Here is a 15,159-nt window from a genome sequence, read left to right on the forward strand (position 1 = left end):
GGTAGTGTCATTTCCTAGGCTGTGTATCCAACATGCCAGTCACAGGGCCCTGGGTTTGAACCTGCTCAAGCAGGGAGGGTCCAAGTTCCCCTACAACCCCACAGACAATCCCATCTCTCACCTCACCCCCAACAGATACTGCTGAGGTTTCCAATATGACAGAGCTGAAATAAGGTTCTGCTTTGCAAGCTGTGTTGCCCTGGGACTTCCTGTTCCATCTTGACTCTGGGGCAACCTTGTTCCTCCCTCCACTGTTCTGGCTCTTCAGCATCTAAGTATACAGCTGAACTCATTTTGCCTCAATGCTTGGTTGTACTTTAAATTTTCTTTCATTTTAATATATAAATCTGCCCTGTGCTGATCTTACTGCAGGGGTTTGTGGCTGGTTGTGGTTGTTTCCAGCTTATATAATGACAGGCTCAATTTTGGCAGAGCTAATGCTGTTGAAATGAACTTTCTGTCAATTTGTTAAATGTTTTACTAATTTATTGATCTTAGTTGAATATTTAAGCTGTCTGGAACCTTGTACTTATCTGGCTTAACTAAAGACCTATGCATGCTTGTCAGCACTAGATCAATGATAAACCCAAACTCATAAAGAACAGCTAGCATGAAATTTCATGTGCCTCCCTGGTCGAATAGCTTGCGTGATAAATAGTCCAGTCATGTTAGCTGAAATCGAAGGTGAAGAAGAGGTGAGTGCAGGCTCAGTCTTAGCTGTCACAGCTTCCCAGCTGTTGTAAAGCTACCTATCAGGAAGGAGCAGTTGCCTAAATCTTGCCTCAGGACTCGCAGCCTCAGGTGTGTGGCTAACATACTTTGCATTTCATACTACAAATAATTATTACTGACATCTGGGGTAGGCAGGTAGCAAGCTGAGATTCCTTCTGCTGATCTGCTTATTATACCTACTAAAATTGAACATTCAGTCTGTGCAAAACATGTTAGTATTACTGTTTATCCTGTCTGCTTTCTCTCCCCTCTAATTTGTTTCACCCCACTTGTTGCACCTTGTCTTAAACGAAGATTGTAAACTCTTTGGAGCTGAGATTATCTTTTACTCTGGCTGTACAATGCAAAGTGCAATGGGGCCCAACCAAGTTGCAATACAAATAATAATAATTAATCCCAAGATTAATGCTTTTGTCAACCTAGAGGAGACCATTTGCTTAGACCATGAGCTGACCTAAACATCTGGAGAGCCCCGACCACAAGCCAAAATTCTAATGAAGCAATGGGACAAAGTTAGATATGCCTTGTGTTGGGAAATAGCCATCCTTTGGGCTAGTCATTAGCATAGAAGCAGACACACACACCCTGAAAAGTCTGCAAGATTATCAAATGGCCCTATATCCATATTCCTATGGAATATTTGAATAAACTATTCATAGAATGAGCTGGGGGAGAGGTTACACCAATAGAAGTCCATGCAAGTTTAAAAGTGATTTGAATTTTAAAAAACTGGAAAATACATTCCTGATTCTTAGTACCTAATCTCTCCCTAGGTTTCTCCAGGAGAGGTGATTTACAACTCTGCCCCAGACTTCTCCCTCTGCTCCTTCCTTTAACTCTCTTGCTCCTACAACCTCCCCTTAACCCTTCCCCATCTACTACCACCCTTCTCCATTCCCATTTTCTGTCTTGCTTTCCCCAACTCTTCCACCACCTCTCTCCTCTTACTCTCTCCTTATCCTTTTTAAGACTGTCCAATTCCCCTGTACTGAAGTGCCACTGGGCTGTGAGCATTCCACACCACTTAGCAGAGAGGCTCAAAGTTGCTCTGGCCTGGCAGCACTTCAGTGAGGAGTGAGGGAAGAAGAGTTGACCAATTTAATTTGGGGGGTTGGGGAGGAGAGCATGGAGAGGTGTGGAAAATTGGGAAGGTAAGGAGAGAGTAGATGAGTGGGGAGATGCTCAAGGAAGAGGTTTAGAAAGGAGCAGGTGGAAGGGAAGGGAAAGGCTCATCTACCAGAAAAAAATGACAATAGCCAAATAGTGTTAATGAAGGAAATTAGTGGATTATTTCTAGGGATTATACAAGGATATAGGTATCACATTTGTCTGTGATGTAATCCAGAGCCTCCACAATGTGGCTGCATTAGAGCTATGACCTGAGGCAGGTGCATGGTTTTATTTGTAATTCCTTTCAATAAATAAAATAGTCCTGAGCTGTATTGTGCTAGGATAGCACCACATCTACCGACCAATCAAAGAGCAGGATTTCCTAATGTGACTTTATATCATATTACGCCCTGGGCACAGAGCAGCTCCTCATATTCTCTCTTGACAGAGGCAAGAGTCAGGTAAGGATCCTTACCGGAGAAACAGACACTGGAGCCAGAAACAGGCAAGGATCCACAGGGGGACCAGTGCAGTGACGAGGAGCAGGCAAGACTCTCAAGCACAGTAGATGGACATGCACACAAGTGAGGGGTGGGGTGGACAAGCAGGTCCAGGAGGAGGGTGTGAGGGAGGATCTTGAGGTGGATGAGTTGTGTTGATGTGAATTATATGCTAGGCAGGGGTTCTCACAACACATTTTTTGGTGGCCTCCGAGTGCAGCCACCAACTCTTGCTGGTTGCCATGCTGACAGTTTTTCCTAAAATAATTAATTAACTTTAGAAAAAACAAATATGCACATATACATGTCCAAATCATTGTAATTTATTTATGTAGGGCTTTTTCAGACTCCGTAATAAAAATAATGTACAGTGGTCTCTATTCTTTACTGGACCTAAACAGAATAGAACACAAATAAGGTGCTTTGCATGTTCTTGTCTTTTTTTGTTTGTTTCTTTTGCTTTTTTGGTTGCTTTTTTAAAAAAAAAACTTGCTAGATAGTAAGTCTGCTGCTGTGAAAAGTGAGATTAACAAACATACAAAGATCACTTTTCACAGCAGACCTACTCAGCTCCGGCAAGCCCTGGGAGAAATTAAGCCCTAGATGGGGAGGTGGGCAGGGTGGCCGTGGAACCCAGGGACGATGGCATGAATGATGAGCCTGGGACCAGAGCCTGCTACCATGTAGATGAAGCCCTCCTGCCGAAGCCTGCCCCACCCTCTGCCCCCAGAAAGTGGGGAATTCACCAACTACCTGCACTTCTAGCATTTGTCTCCCCGCAGGGGGACAGGGCCCAACACCCACCGGTGGCCCTGCAAGAGGGGCCACTGCTCTCTGCCCCCATCACAGCCCGGGAGGCTGTGGCCGCAAGAAAAGCCCCTGGTGGTCACATACGGCCACGGTGGCCACATTTGAGAAATGCTGTGCTAGGGTACTTTTGTTATATCTGTTTGCAGTGCGACCCTGACAGGGTTCTCTTGGTGTTGCTCAATACAAATAATAAAGACAACTATATTATTCTCTGTTTGCTTCAATTAAGCACTTGATTAGTGACTGTGCAGTTTCTGTACCTGTGTTTCCTTTGGTAGCATCTCCTCGCAAGACAAGCGTGCAGGGAGGCTTTAATCACAGAATGGAGGATAATAGGAGGGGAAAGCTGCTGAATCTTGATACCTAATGCTAGGTCATGCACTTGGGAGACAGTAAATAATGTTGGCATATTATAGGCCATGTGAGCAGTTTTCGTTCTGCGAAAGAGAGGGAGATACCTGGTCAAAGTGTAAAAATAGTTTGTCCTCGTTTGGCTGGTTTTAAGCAGAGAACTTTGTACCAAGAGGGGAGAATAAACAACTGACTTGTAGGCAAAAAGCCATCAGAGATGTTTGAACACTGAGAGGGGGCTGAGAAACTGGGGCCAGGTGCGCGTCACCATTTAGTCTCCCTTTCTACAGCACAGATCCCTCTTGGTGACCACTGTGCCGCTTGCAGTCTATGCTCTTTACCCTCCCCATACACTGATCTCTCCAAGCAGCTGCCATCATCCTGAGATGAAATTCTCTTTGTTTGTGGTACTGAATGACATTTTTGTTCTGTGCCAGGCCAGCATCCCATATGTGGATGTCAGGACGGAGAGATCCAGCCCTGAGCTCCACTTACATACGGTGTGAATTCAGCTGAGGCTTGAGCTGTCAGGAAAGTCCCAGGAGTGTAAATCTGATTCGGAGCCCAGGTGAGAGAGACGGTTCTGTGTACAAAGTCAAGATTAGGTATCCTGGGACTCGGTTTTTAAATGCTCCATGCAGATGTCTGCAGCAACAGAGAGGAGCCTTTATTCTGAAAGAGCAAATTAGTCAAGTGCAGTTGCAGCACTTACAGGGAGAGCCCCTGTCTCTAGTATAGGGATAGCCGGGAGCACCTGTCCTTTGGGTGGAGGCAGTCAGGATGGACACCTTCCTTTTTTAAGGGTGGGTAGCTTCTGTGCTGGGCAGATTCCTTAAAACAGAGGTATGAAGGAGAAAGCTGTTGGTAACCAACCTCTGTTCTTGTTTCACTCTCCAGGAGCTCCTGCAACTCTGTGAACGCTGATCCATACTCCAGCTGCCCCAAGGTTTCCTTGCAGGATGGCAGCTACCTGGTTCGCCATCTTTCTAATGCTGACCCTTTCCTCTATCTACTGCATTGTTTCCCATCCCAGCCCGGAGATGTGGTTTCAGGGTCTCTTTCCATCTAGCGTGTGCCTTGCAAATGCCCGTACCAACACCTTTTATGGCATCATGTTTGATGCAGGAAGTACCGGGACCCGAATTCACATTTACACCTTTGTGCAGAAAAACCCAGGTAAGGCTGAATGGCAGAATTCCAACAAATAAGGGCATTTCTCAGAGATCCAACCTGCAGGATTCCACACCCTGATCATATTGGCTTAGGCTCTGGCTGCCTTAGAGATGCTTTTCTCCTCATGCACCATCCCAGAGTTTGGGACAGCTGGGGCAGTTCTATTATCAGCCCCTAGATCCAAACTCTGGGTGGTGGTTGTTCTCAGTATGTGGTGGGGCTTCACTGTGCAACTCTTCCCTGTTAATCTAACAAAGGCTGGTGAACTTCTGGGCATGGAAGAAAATTCTCAGTTTCCAAACGCTTTAATCTGGGCAATTGTGTAAGGGGAATAAGTCTCACTGAGGCTTGGATGGCATTTTCATGCATTGTCCTTAGGAAACTTGATATGTTTCCTTGTATTGTAACTTGATGTGTTTTTAACAGGTAGTTAATGAATTTGGAGCCCAAGGGGCACATTTTGTTAAATCTTTCCCTGGCAAAGGAGGATCAGTGTTTGTATTGGAAAGGGGTGGTGGTTATCTGCAGGGAGATATAGGGGATGGTCACCATGGGTGATGTCATGTGAAATAATCTGGTCCTAAATTTGAAGCTAAAGAGCAGCAGAGCAGGTGGTATAGGCTTTCTCATGCTCTGCTTTGTTTCATTTGTGCAGAGCAGCCTCCAGAGCTGGATGGGGAGATCTTTGAGTCAGTGAAGCCAGGTCTTTCTGCTTATGTTGATCAGCCTGAAAAGGTAAGACTTTTCTGGAATCTCCCATGTTGCCTGTGAATAGGTCTTCTCATCTTAATGCCACCTGTAATTTACTTAACATGATTGACTATATCTAATGGTTAGCACAGGGAACTGGGAGTCCAGATTTAAGGGACCTGTTCACACATCTGTCACTGAATGGCTCTTTGACCACAGTCACTTCACCACTGTGCCTTAGTTTTCACCCTCTCAAATGGCAATAATTACACTTGCCTACTTCACATGGAAAATGTGAGGTTTGTTTAACTATTTCTAAAGTTCTTTCAGATCCTCTGATTTAGAGCAAAGAATAACTACTATTATTAGAGGTGGAACTTGTATGCTTTCTTAGCAGAGTTCCTATTCCATAGTAATTTAAAAACATGATTTTTGTACTACCAGTATCCATATTCACTCTTTTCTCTGTAACTACACCAAACATGACAGTTAAGTAAATGCTCCATTTTCATTTACTAGTAACTTTCTCAATTTTTCCTTTTGGGCTGATACGTCTCAGTACAAAGGTGAATTTTTTTTCCTTGGGAATTTTGAGGGGAAACAAATCCTGCTTGAGTTATACAGTGGACCAAGAAAGAAAGAAAAAACCTCTTTCCAGCTGTAAAAAAGTTGCTATTTTGTGCATGGGAAAACTCTCAGACAAAAGAACTATAAATGTAAACCTTTGTATGCAGCGAGATTTCAGTGAGAAATAGTTTTTATAAGTTTTGGTGGGGGAGAATCAATACTGAATCTCTAAGACAGGGATCGGCAACCTTTGGCACGCAGCCTGCCAAAGGTTGCCTATCTTTGTTCTAGAGTAACAGCCATGTTAGTCTGTATCCGCAAAAAGAAGAACAGGAGTACTTGTGGCACCTTAGAGACTAACAAATTTATTAGAGCATAAGCTTTCGTGGACTACAGCCCACTTCTTCGGATGCATATAGAATGGAACATATATTGAGGAGATATATATACACACATACAGAGAGCATAAACAGGTGGGAGTTGTCTTACCAACTCTGAGAGGCCAATTAATTAAGAGAAAAAAAAAACTTTTGAAGTGATAATCAAGCTAGCCCAGTACAGACAGTTTGATAATAAGTGTGAGAATACTTACAAGGGGAGATAGAGTCAATGTTTGTAATGGCTCAGCCATTCCCAGTCCTTATTCAAACCAGAGTTGATTGTGTCTAGTTTGCATATCAATTCTAGCTCAGCAGTCTCTCTTTGGAGTCTGTTTTTGAAGTTTTTCTGTTGTAAAATAGCCACCCGCAGGTCTGTCACTGAATGACCAGACAGGTTAAAGTGTTCTCCCACTGGTTTTTGAGTATTATGATTCCTGATGTCAGATTTGTGTCCATTAATTCTTTTGCCTAGAGACTGTCCGGTTTGGCCAATGTACATGGCAGAGGGGCATTGCTGGCACATGATGGCATATATCACATTGGTAGATGTGCAGGTGAACGAGCCCCTGATGGTATGGCTGATGTGATTAGGTCCTATGATGATGTCACTTGAATAGATATGTGGACAGAGTTGGCATCGGGGTTTGTTACAAGGATAGGTTCCTGGGTTAGTGGTTTTGTTCAGTGATGTGTGGTTGCTGGTGAGGGAGGAAACAGTGTTGCGGTCTACTGAGACCCAGGAAAGCACATGGAGGAGGGGGGTTTCAGTATATCCCCTAACAGCAATCTGGTGAGCAACTAGATTTGTGATATTGGGGGGAGAAATGTGATCATTTGGGGGATCTGGCTGTGCCTATCTGTTAAGTACAGAGCAATGGTATTAGAATTCTCTACACAGTGTCTGTGTGCATTATGTGTTACACCTGTCATGTGGCCCCTGAAAGAGGGAAACCAGAAGTTTCACACCTTTGGTTGGAAATCTGCGAGACCGTGTGTTTAAGCTACAGGGATGTCTAGAGGTGTCCGCGTTGATTCAAGAGGCTAGGCAGTTTGACTGCATAGTTGAGCTTTGCAGCCCAACCCGAATCCAACGGGATTCAACTGTAAGTGTCAGGGTCAGGTCGGGTCTGAAAACAACCTGACCCTCCCAGGCTCAGGTTTTGTCATCTCTGATCACTTCCTCCTGCCCTTGGGATTGGCGGCAGCTGCTTATTCTGCTCCTGGCAGTTGCTGCCACCTTGCTGCATTGTGGGTGTGCCATGGAGTCAGTGTGCTAAAGAGTCGTGGTGCTCTTATTCCACGGTGCACACAGTGCAGCAAGGCGATGGCAGCTGGCATGAGTGGAGCATGCAGCCATTACCGTGCTTACCTCATGGGCAGGAGGCAACTGGAGATGGATCATGAGCACAGGGCATGGGGAGTGCGAAGCCCTCATCAGGTCAGCCTCCAGAGGCAAGGCAGCAGTGGTGCTGACATAGGTATAGGGCAAAGTGTCATGATTGGGTCGAGTCTGTAAACAACTCGACACTCTCAGGCTCGGTTCAGGTCAGCTGTGGTGTAGTCGGGTTTGGGTCAGGCTTTAAAAATACGCCTGAGCAGATCTCTACTGCAGGGGTCTCCGCTCTCAGGACAGGGTGCTAGATGCAGGGTTGGCACCCCAAGAGTCTGCCTAAGTGCCTGAGTGCTGTTTAGGCTCCAGAGGCTTAAAACCAATGACTGGATCCCGCCCACAGCAGTCTGGTGAGCCACCAGCCAGGGAGCCTGACCAGGTCTGCAACAAGAACAAATAGTTGTTCATCTCCTTAGTGCCTCAGTTAGAGGTCTGCTCGGGCTAATTTTAAAGCCTGAGAGGTGCTGCAACCCCTTGGCATACTCACTCCGTAGCAAGGGTGCAGCAAGGTGGTGGTGATGGCTGGCAGAAGTGGGCACACAGCAACCACTGCCATGCAAACTCCATGGGCAGGAGGAGGAGATCCGAGACGACCTGACCTAAGCGTCAGATCCCATTGGGTTCAGGCCCTATTTCTGCAGCCCCTAGGAGAGCCAGCCATGCAGAAGCAGTTCCTAATACACAGGTAGCAGCCCCATTGACCCTTTTCTCTGCTCCCATGTTAGTCATCCAACTCATCTGTAAAAATACAGGTGGCCTGAGCCACTGGTAACACTTCATCTCCACATTGAACAGCAGTGCATTCTACTGGTGAATGAAGAACAGGGAGTGCAGAAGAAAGAAGGAAAGAATTCATAGATTAGAGAACAGACCCAGAAACAGCAGGGGAGGGAAAGAGTGAAAGTGGACAAGGGAAAAAAAGCAAAAACAAGGTGAACACAAGGTGTGGGGAGGTGGTCAAAGTTGAGCTCCACTGAAAAGGTTTGGGAACCACTGTCCTAGATTAATGAAACATTAAAGTTTCAAGATTAAACATGAAGTTAAGAAATATATATGTTAAAGTTTCCAGTAACAGTGAGACAGCAGTTTCCCAGGTGGTCTTGAGGCTAAAGCACAGGACTTGGGAGTCAAGAGATCACAGTTCTATTCCACAGATTCGTTGTGTGGCCTTGGTAACGTAATCTCCTCTGTCTGTGCCTAAGTTTCCTTGTCTTTGAAATCAGTAGAATGTTTACCTATCTCACAGGATTGTTATGGGGGTTAATTCATTGTTTGTAAAGGAAGGTGCTAAAAATGGACAAATTATTATTATTTTGAAGACTGAAAAAAAAACAAATCTAGTACCAATTTTCTGGTACCTCCCACTTTTCCAAGTCTTTTCAAGGACAGTTGTCAAGTGTCAACTATAAGAGGAAAGTAATTTTGATCTCTGTATCCTGCCTGCCAGACCCATGTTCTATTGTACCCTGCCAAGAACTCACTCCTTAATGTTAAGATGACAGAATTACAGGTACTTGATTTACCTGTATATTTCTTTGTTGATTTGAAAATGACTTCATCCCAGAGATCAATACACATGGATCAGTTGTCAGCCCTCTCAAATTAATGTGTGGGCACCTGTGTCCCTCCATTCAGCTTTGAGGAAGAGGAGACTATGACAAGGAGAGGTTGTAAACTTGTGAACTCCACACCCAATTCCAAACAGACTGTACACTCTCTGTAAAGAATAAAAAAAAATCACCTCCTCCTGATGTTTGGCTTTATTATCATAAAGGATCATTAACAAATAACCCTAGGCATGACTGCTCCTACGGCTCCTTTCCCTAATCTGTCTCCCCTCCAGAGAGCTACTTCCATCTTTCTTTAGATTCAGGTGATATTTAATGAATCACAACTGCCTCAGTGAGATGGCAGCAATTAACCTATCAACAGGGTAGGGCAGTAGGAGAATCAGAGTCAGTCCTGAAGTAGGCCACCAGCATTTCCAAAAATTACACATTGCCAATAATTTGTGGCACAGAATAAGGGGAGTGATAAAGGAATGTCAGACTTGCTTCTCTGTCCCCCATGCATCATTGGCCTTAGACTGTGGGGCCAGTGTAATGGGTGCAGTGGTGACAGCACATTTATCAGTTTATGCTGCTAAATTCAATGTTACAGGAACTCATCTTCAAGAGAGACCATGTGAGTAGGAAGCTTTAAATCCAAAAAGAGTGAATGGCTTTTTGGATTTATCATAGAATTATAAAAATGTAGGGCTGGAAGGGACCTCGAGAGGTCACCTAGTGCAGCCCCCTGTGCCGAGGCAGGACCAAGTAAACCTAGACCCTCCCTGACAAGTGTTTGTTCAACTTGTTCTTAAAAACTGTTTTGGGGCAAATGTGTGTGTTTATTCAGTGTGCTGTCCCAGCTCTGCGGAGATAACAGACCTTAATTAAACTTCTCAATAAATTTACAGACTCGGTTTTTAGCAAACATACGCGGCCCGGTTTATTGTTGATGAAGCACAGTAATAGCACCTGGCAGACTTTACAAGGATACTAAAACATGTATGCTTGTGACAATGGATGCAGCTCAGTCAATGGCGGGACTTTTCACTGCTCCCTAGGCTGGCCAAAAATACTCCCTCTAAGATGCATCTTTATATCCCAATACAAACAAGTTAGTACTGCCCCTTTGACGTAGTTAGTTAGTGCCTCCTCACGTTGCTAGTTATCACCCATCACCTGGTACATGTTGGTTCAATTAAAACATTTTTATTACGTACTGTTCTCTTGACCTTATCTTTTAGGAGGGGTCAGTGTGTTCCTGTTATCCTTGGGGAATGTTTTTGTACCATCCTTGATATCAGATGTTCTGGTACCACTTGATATCGGGATGTGTTTGCATGAGCACTCTGTGACTAGCACTTCTTAGGAATGCGTTTTTCTGCAATACCAGCCCTGTTCTTGCCAAATTCTGTAAGCAGGTCCTGTCTTAGTGGACACGGAGAACAATTGATCGCTATCCTCTTTATAGCAGCTCCTAACATATTAAAGACTATCAGGTCCCCCCTCAGTCATCTTTTCTCAAGACTAAACATATCCAGTTTTTTTTAACCTTTCTTTATAAACCAGGTTTGCTGTCTTCGATAATTTTTATAGATTTCCTCTGGGCTCTCCAATTTGTCCACATCTTAAAAGTGCACCACCCAGAATTGGACACAGAACTCCAGCAGAGGCCTCACCAGTGCAAAGTAGAGTGAGAAAATTATCTCCTGTGTCTTACATATAACATTCCTGCTAATGCACCCCAGAATACTAGCCTTTTTTTGCAACTGGATCACAATGTTGACTCGTACTCAATTTGTGATCCACTATAACCCCCAGATCCTCTTCAGCAGTACTACTGCCTGGCCATTTATTCTCCATTTTGTAGTTGTACACTTGATTTCTCTTTCTTAAGTGTAGTACCTTGCACTTTTCTTTATTGAATTTCATCATGTTGCATGGGTCTGAAATCTCTTATTTGTCAAGGTCACTTTGAATTCCTACCCTGTGCTGGAAAGTGCTTGCAACTCGTCCTAGTTTGGTGTCATCCACAGATTTTATAAGCATACCGTCCAGTCCATTATCCAAGTCATTAATGAAAATATTGAATAGTACTAGACTAAAGACAGACTCCTACTGGAACCCACTAGATACATTCCTACAGTTTGTTAGTGAACCATTGATAACTACTGTTTGAATATCATCTTTCAACCAGTTGTGCTCCCTCCTTATAATAGTTCATCTAGATCTTGTTTCCCAAGTTTGTTTATGAGAATGTCGCATGGGAATGTGTCAGAAGCCTTACTAAAATCAAGATATATCACATCTGCAGCTTCCCTCCTATCTTCTAGGCCAGTAACCTTGCCAAAGTAGGAACTTTGATTTGTTGTTGACAATTACTTATAACCCTATTATGCTTTAGGTGCTTACAGATTGATTGTTTAGTAATTTGTTACAGTATCTTTCCAGCTATCAAAGTTAGGCTGACTTCTATAATTCTCTGGATCTTCTCCCCCCCCACCACCACCTTTTAAAGATAAGTACTATGTTTGTCCTTCCCCAATCCTCTGGGACCTTACCCAGCCTCCATGAGTTCTCAAAGATAATCACTAGTGATTCCAAGATTCATTCTGCTAATTCTTTAAGTACCCGAGGTGAATTTCATCAGGCTCTGCTGATTTGAATGCATCTAATTTATCTAAATATTCTTTAATCTGTACTTTCCCTATTTTGGCTTCGTTTCCTTCCATCTTCTTGTTAATATTAATTGTGTTAAGTATCTGCTCAAAATCTATTTTTTTTTTTTTTTTTTTTTTTTTTTTTTTTTTAGTCAAGGTTGAAGCAAAGTGGGCATAAAATGCGTCAGCCTTCTTGATGTCATCAGTAAAGCTACAAATCTTTCACAGATGTCACGGATTCTGTGGCTTTCCAGGACCTCCATGACTTCTGCAACAGCTGGTGTGGCTGACCCTAGCTCCACCCAAGCAGCTGGGGCAGCACCGGGGCCAGCCGCATCAGCTGCTACTCCGGCAGCCCCAGGCAGCTGGTCTAGGAGCAGTGGTCCGGGAGCAGCAGCGGTGCCCCGGGCCGCCCCCCGCCCCTGCATCAGCAGCATCCCCTGGAATTCCCTCCCCCAGAGTTACAGGGCAGACAGCGACACAACCTCTCACTGGTCTGGATTGCACCCCAGAACATGATAATGTCACTGTATTGAAATCTACAGAGACTCTCTTTGCTCCCTCCCCCTTGCCTCTTCAGTCGGTAATTGTACCAGAGAAACTAGCTGATTTATATAGCATGACTTCCAGGTTTGTCAGATATCAGACTTTTTCTCCCGCAAATATAAAGCCTAGAATTTCATGCGCAAAGAAACTGCATTTTCTGTCATAAAAAAAAACCTCTGTAAACATGTCTCTTCTTCCCATGCTTAAGGATGCATGTGCCCTCCTGATCTCTCTCTTCCCTAAGTCCCTATCACTGAGGTACCTACTTGCCCTGCTGGCCCTTTGTGTGTGTCACCCTCTGTTGTGGGATATGTACTTTGCCTAGTGTTCTAGGGTGAAGGAGGGGGCTCTAAAGTAACTTTTTTTTTCTGATTGCCCGTCGAAGGGAATAGTGTGAGAGAAACAGCTTCTGTTTATTTTTAGGGTGCAGAAACTGTGAAAGGATTGTTGAAAATGGCCAAAGAAGCTGTGCCACGTAGTCATTGGAAGGAGACCCCAGTGGTGCTGAAAGCTACAGCTGGACTGAGGCTGCTGCCAGAGCCCAAAGCCCAGGCTCTGCTCTCAGAGGTAACCTGAGAGATCGATCAATAGTATGATCCTTCTTACGGTACCTTTCATAGCTCACTTCTCCATGCTCTCTGTCATAACTTAGTCCCAACTGTGAAAAACAGCTGTAATTCCATAAGAGTGTATGAGAACTCTGTCCTTAAAACCCTCCTGCTGTTGCCTGAGACCCCCCCCCCTGTCTGGATAGAGGCATAAAGGGTGGATGGAGAGGGGCCTAGTATACATCCTTCTTTCCTTCCTAGTGCCCCGAGGAAGAGAAGTCTTTGCCTAACACCACACACTCATGCCTTACTTCCTACTGGTCTGGGGAGAAAGAGGAAGCTTTGTCCAGCACTCCCAGTGGAGAGCAAGGCTCCAGGCCCAGAGAATCTAACCATCTCTCCTTTCCTCAGGTGAGAGAGGTCTTTGAGGAGTCACCCTTTCTGGTTCCAAATAACAGTGTTAGCATCATGGATGGATCTTCTGAAGGTGGGTCTTGGGAAGGAGGAAGTGGGTGAAGACAAAAGGGAAAAGAGAAATCACTATGGCAGCCAGAGGAAAGAGAAATGACTTCCAGGATTGAAGGAAAGAACAAAACATTTCTAGCCCAACTCTCAAGCTACTTGAAAACACAGGATCCTTTTGTATTCATGAGGATTTTGACTACTTGGGCAGCTATTGAGCTACAAATGCAGGCGAGCAAAAAGGTCCCGGAGTTCTGTAGATGACACTATGTGATCCAGAATGTAGAGAATCCTACCAGAGGAGACATTTCTGTTTGGCATTGGATGAACAGAAATAGAGTTGGTCCCTGCATCAGAGAGTTTTTAAAATCAACAATTGAGCAGTTGTCCTCTGGTGCAGGTGTGAGTAAAAGTGATGCAGTAATCTACCACGGGTTACTTTTGAAAGGTTATACGATGATAAGCCGTGTAGTATCAAGCTGTAGGGAAGTGTCTAGGAGGAACTGCAGATACTTGTGTTAGTACCTATTTTGTTAAATATCTTCATGAATGATCTAGAAGATGGAGTAAAAGACTCGTTAGTGAAATTTGCAGATGACACTAATTTTGGAAACACTGCAAACCACTAATGAGGAAATAAAAACAGCACTACTTAACCTGAGAGATACTAGAAACCTTGGCAAATAATATAATAAAATTCATCTTGAAAAAATGCAGCTAATAGAGTAGCATAAAAGCAGTCCAAAACACAGAGTTGCAGCAAAACCCAGAGACCCAGGAATGGCTGAAATAGACTATGGGGTTAGAGTGGATAGCAAATTATACATGAGTTTGTGACATGATATAGCTGCAAAAAAAGGCCATTATAAAATTGGAGTAGATACACAGAAGTCTCATATCACAGAATAAGGAGGTGAAAAATCTCTCTTTAAGTCGCACTGATGAGACCCATCTGGAAGATTACATTGAGTACTGAGTACTTCATTACTGCTTGAGCTGTGTGAATAACTGATTTTTTTGGTTTGCTGGCAATTCCAGAAAGTTAAAAAAAAAAATGTTTTGGGCCAACCTGAAAATGAAAATTTTTCAAAATGTAAACGTATCAAAAAGTCAGGGGAAAAAATCACTTTGGGTCAAACAAAATGATTGAAACGTTTCATTTCCATTTTGAGCCTTTTTCAAATAAAATTGAAGGAAATTTCAAAACCAAATCAATTAAAATTGAACAAACAAAAGGTTTTGTTTAAAAAATGTTGAAACATTTTGATCTTTTTTTCAGAATTTTAAAAATTTTTATTTTGACCAAAACAATGCAGCAAATTCAACATGAAATTGAGAAATGTTTCGGTCAACCCAAATCTGCATTTATTTATTTATTGCGCTTCCCCCCCCCCCAAAGTTGAAAAATTTTGCCCAGCACTAATTACCACTAATATAGTAATAATTTGGGGAATTCTGAGAAGAGCAGAAAAAAATAAGGGAATTGAAGGGACCTATTTATGAGGAAAGATTGAAAGAGGCAATGCTGGTGTAAGAGACCATGAACATGATCAGTCTATAAGTATTTGAAGGAAGGACATAAATTATTAGTGCAATTCATAGTGTATTATTAGGGGTAATGGGATTGTTCATATTTTACTATCCACTGGGGGGTGCGGCAGGAGAAGTGCTGTGGGGGGGGGGGGGGGGGGGG

At 43.7% G+C, this 15,159-nt stretch overlaps 1 protein-coding gene across 2 annotated transcripts in view; it reads left to right on the forward strand.

Annotated features, from left to right (window-relative positions):
• Positions 1 to 645: 645 nt before the first annotated feature.
• ENTPD5 (ectonucleoside triphosphate diphosphohydrolase 5 (inactive)) overlaps positions 646 to 15,159 on the forward strand; it is a 32,304-nt gene continuing 17,790 nt past the window's right edge. The window contains exons 1-6 of one of the 2 annotated variants that reach the window (XM_034768560.1): positions 646 to 801; positions 3,941 to 4,071; positions 4,401 to 4,679; positions 5,332 to 5,411; positions 12,880 to 13,023; positions 13,416 to 13,491. In XM_034768560.1, coding sequence (XP_034624451.1) covers positions 4,463 to 4,679; positions 5,332 to 5,411; positions 12,880 to 13,023; positions 13,416 to 13,491 — 517 coding nt within the window. In that variant the 5' untranslated portion in view covers positions 646 to 801; positions 3,941 to 4,071; positions 4,401 to 4,462. The remainder of the gene's footprint in view (positions 802 to 3,940; positions 4,072 to 4,400; positions 4,680 to 5,331; positions 5,412 to 12,879; positions 13,024 to 13,415; positions 13,492 to 15,159) is intronic. The other variant, XM_034768559.1, reaches the window with a different exon arrangement.

The sequence above is a fragment of the Trachemys scripta genome, chromosome 4 (genome assembly GCF_013100865.1).
Source record: "Trachemys scripta elegans isolate TJP31775 chromosome 4, CAS_Tse_1.0, whole genome shotgun sequence".
In the NCBI taxonomy this organism is placed as follows: domain Eukaryota; kingdom Metazoa; phylum Chordata; order Testudines; family Emydidae; genus Trachemys; species Trachemys scripta.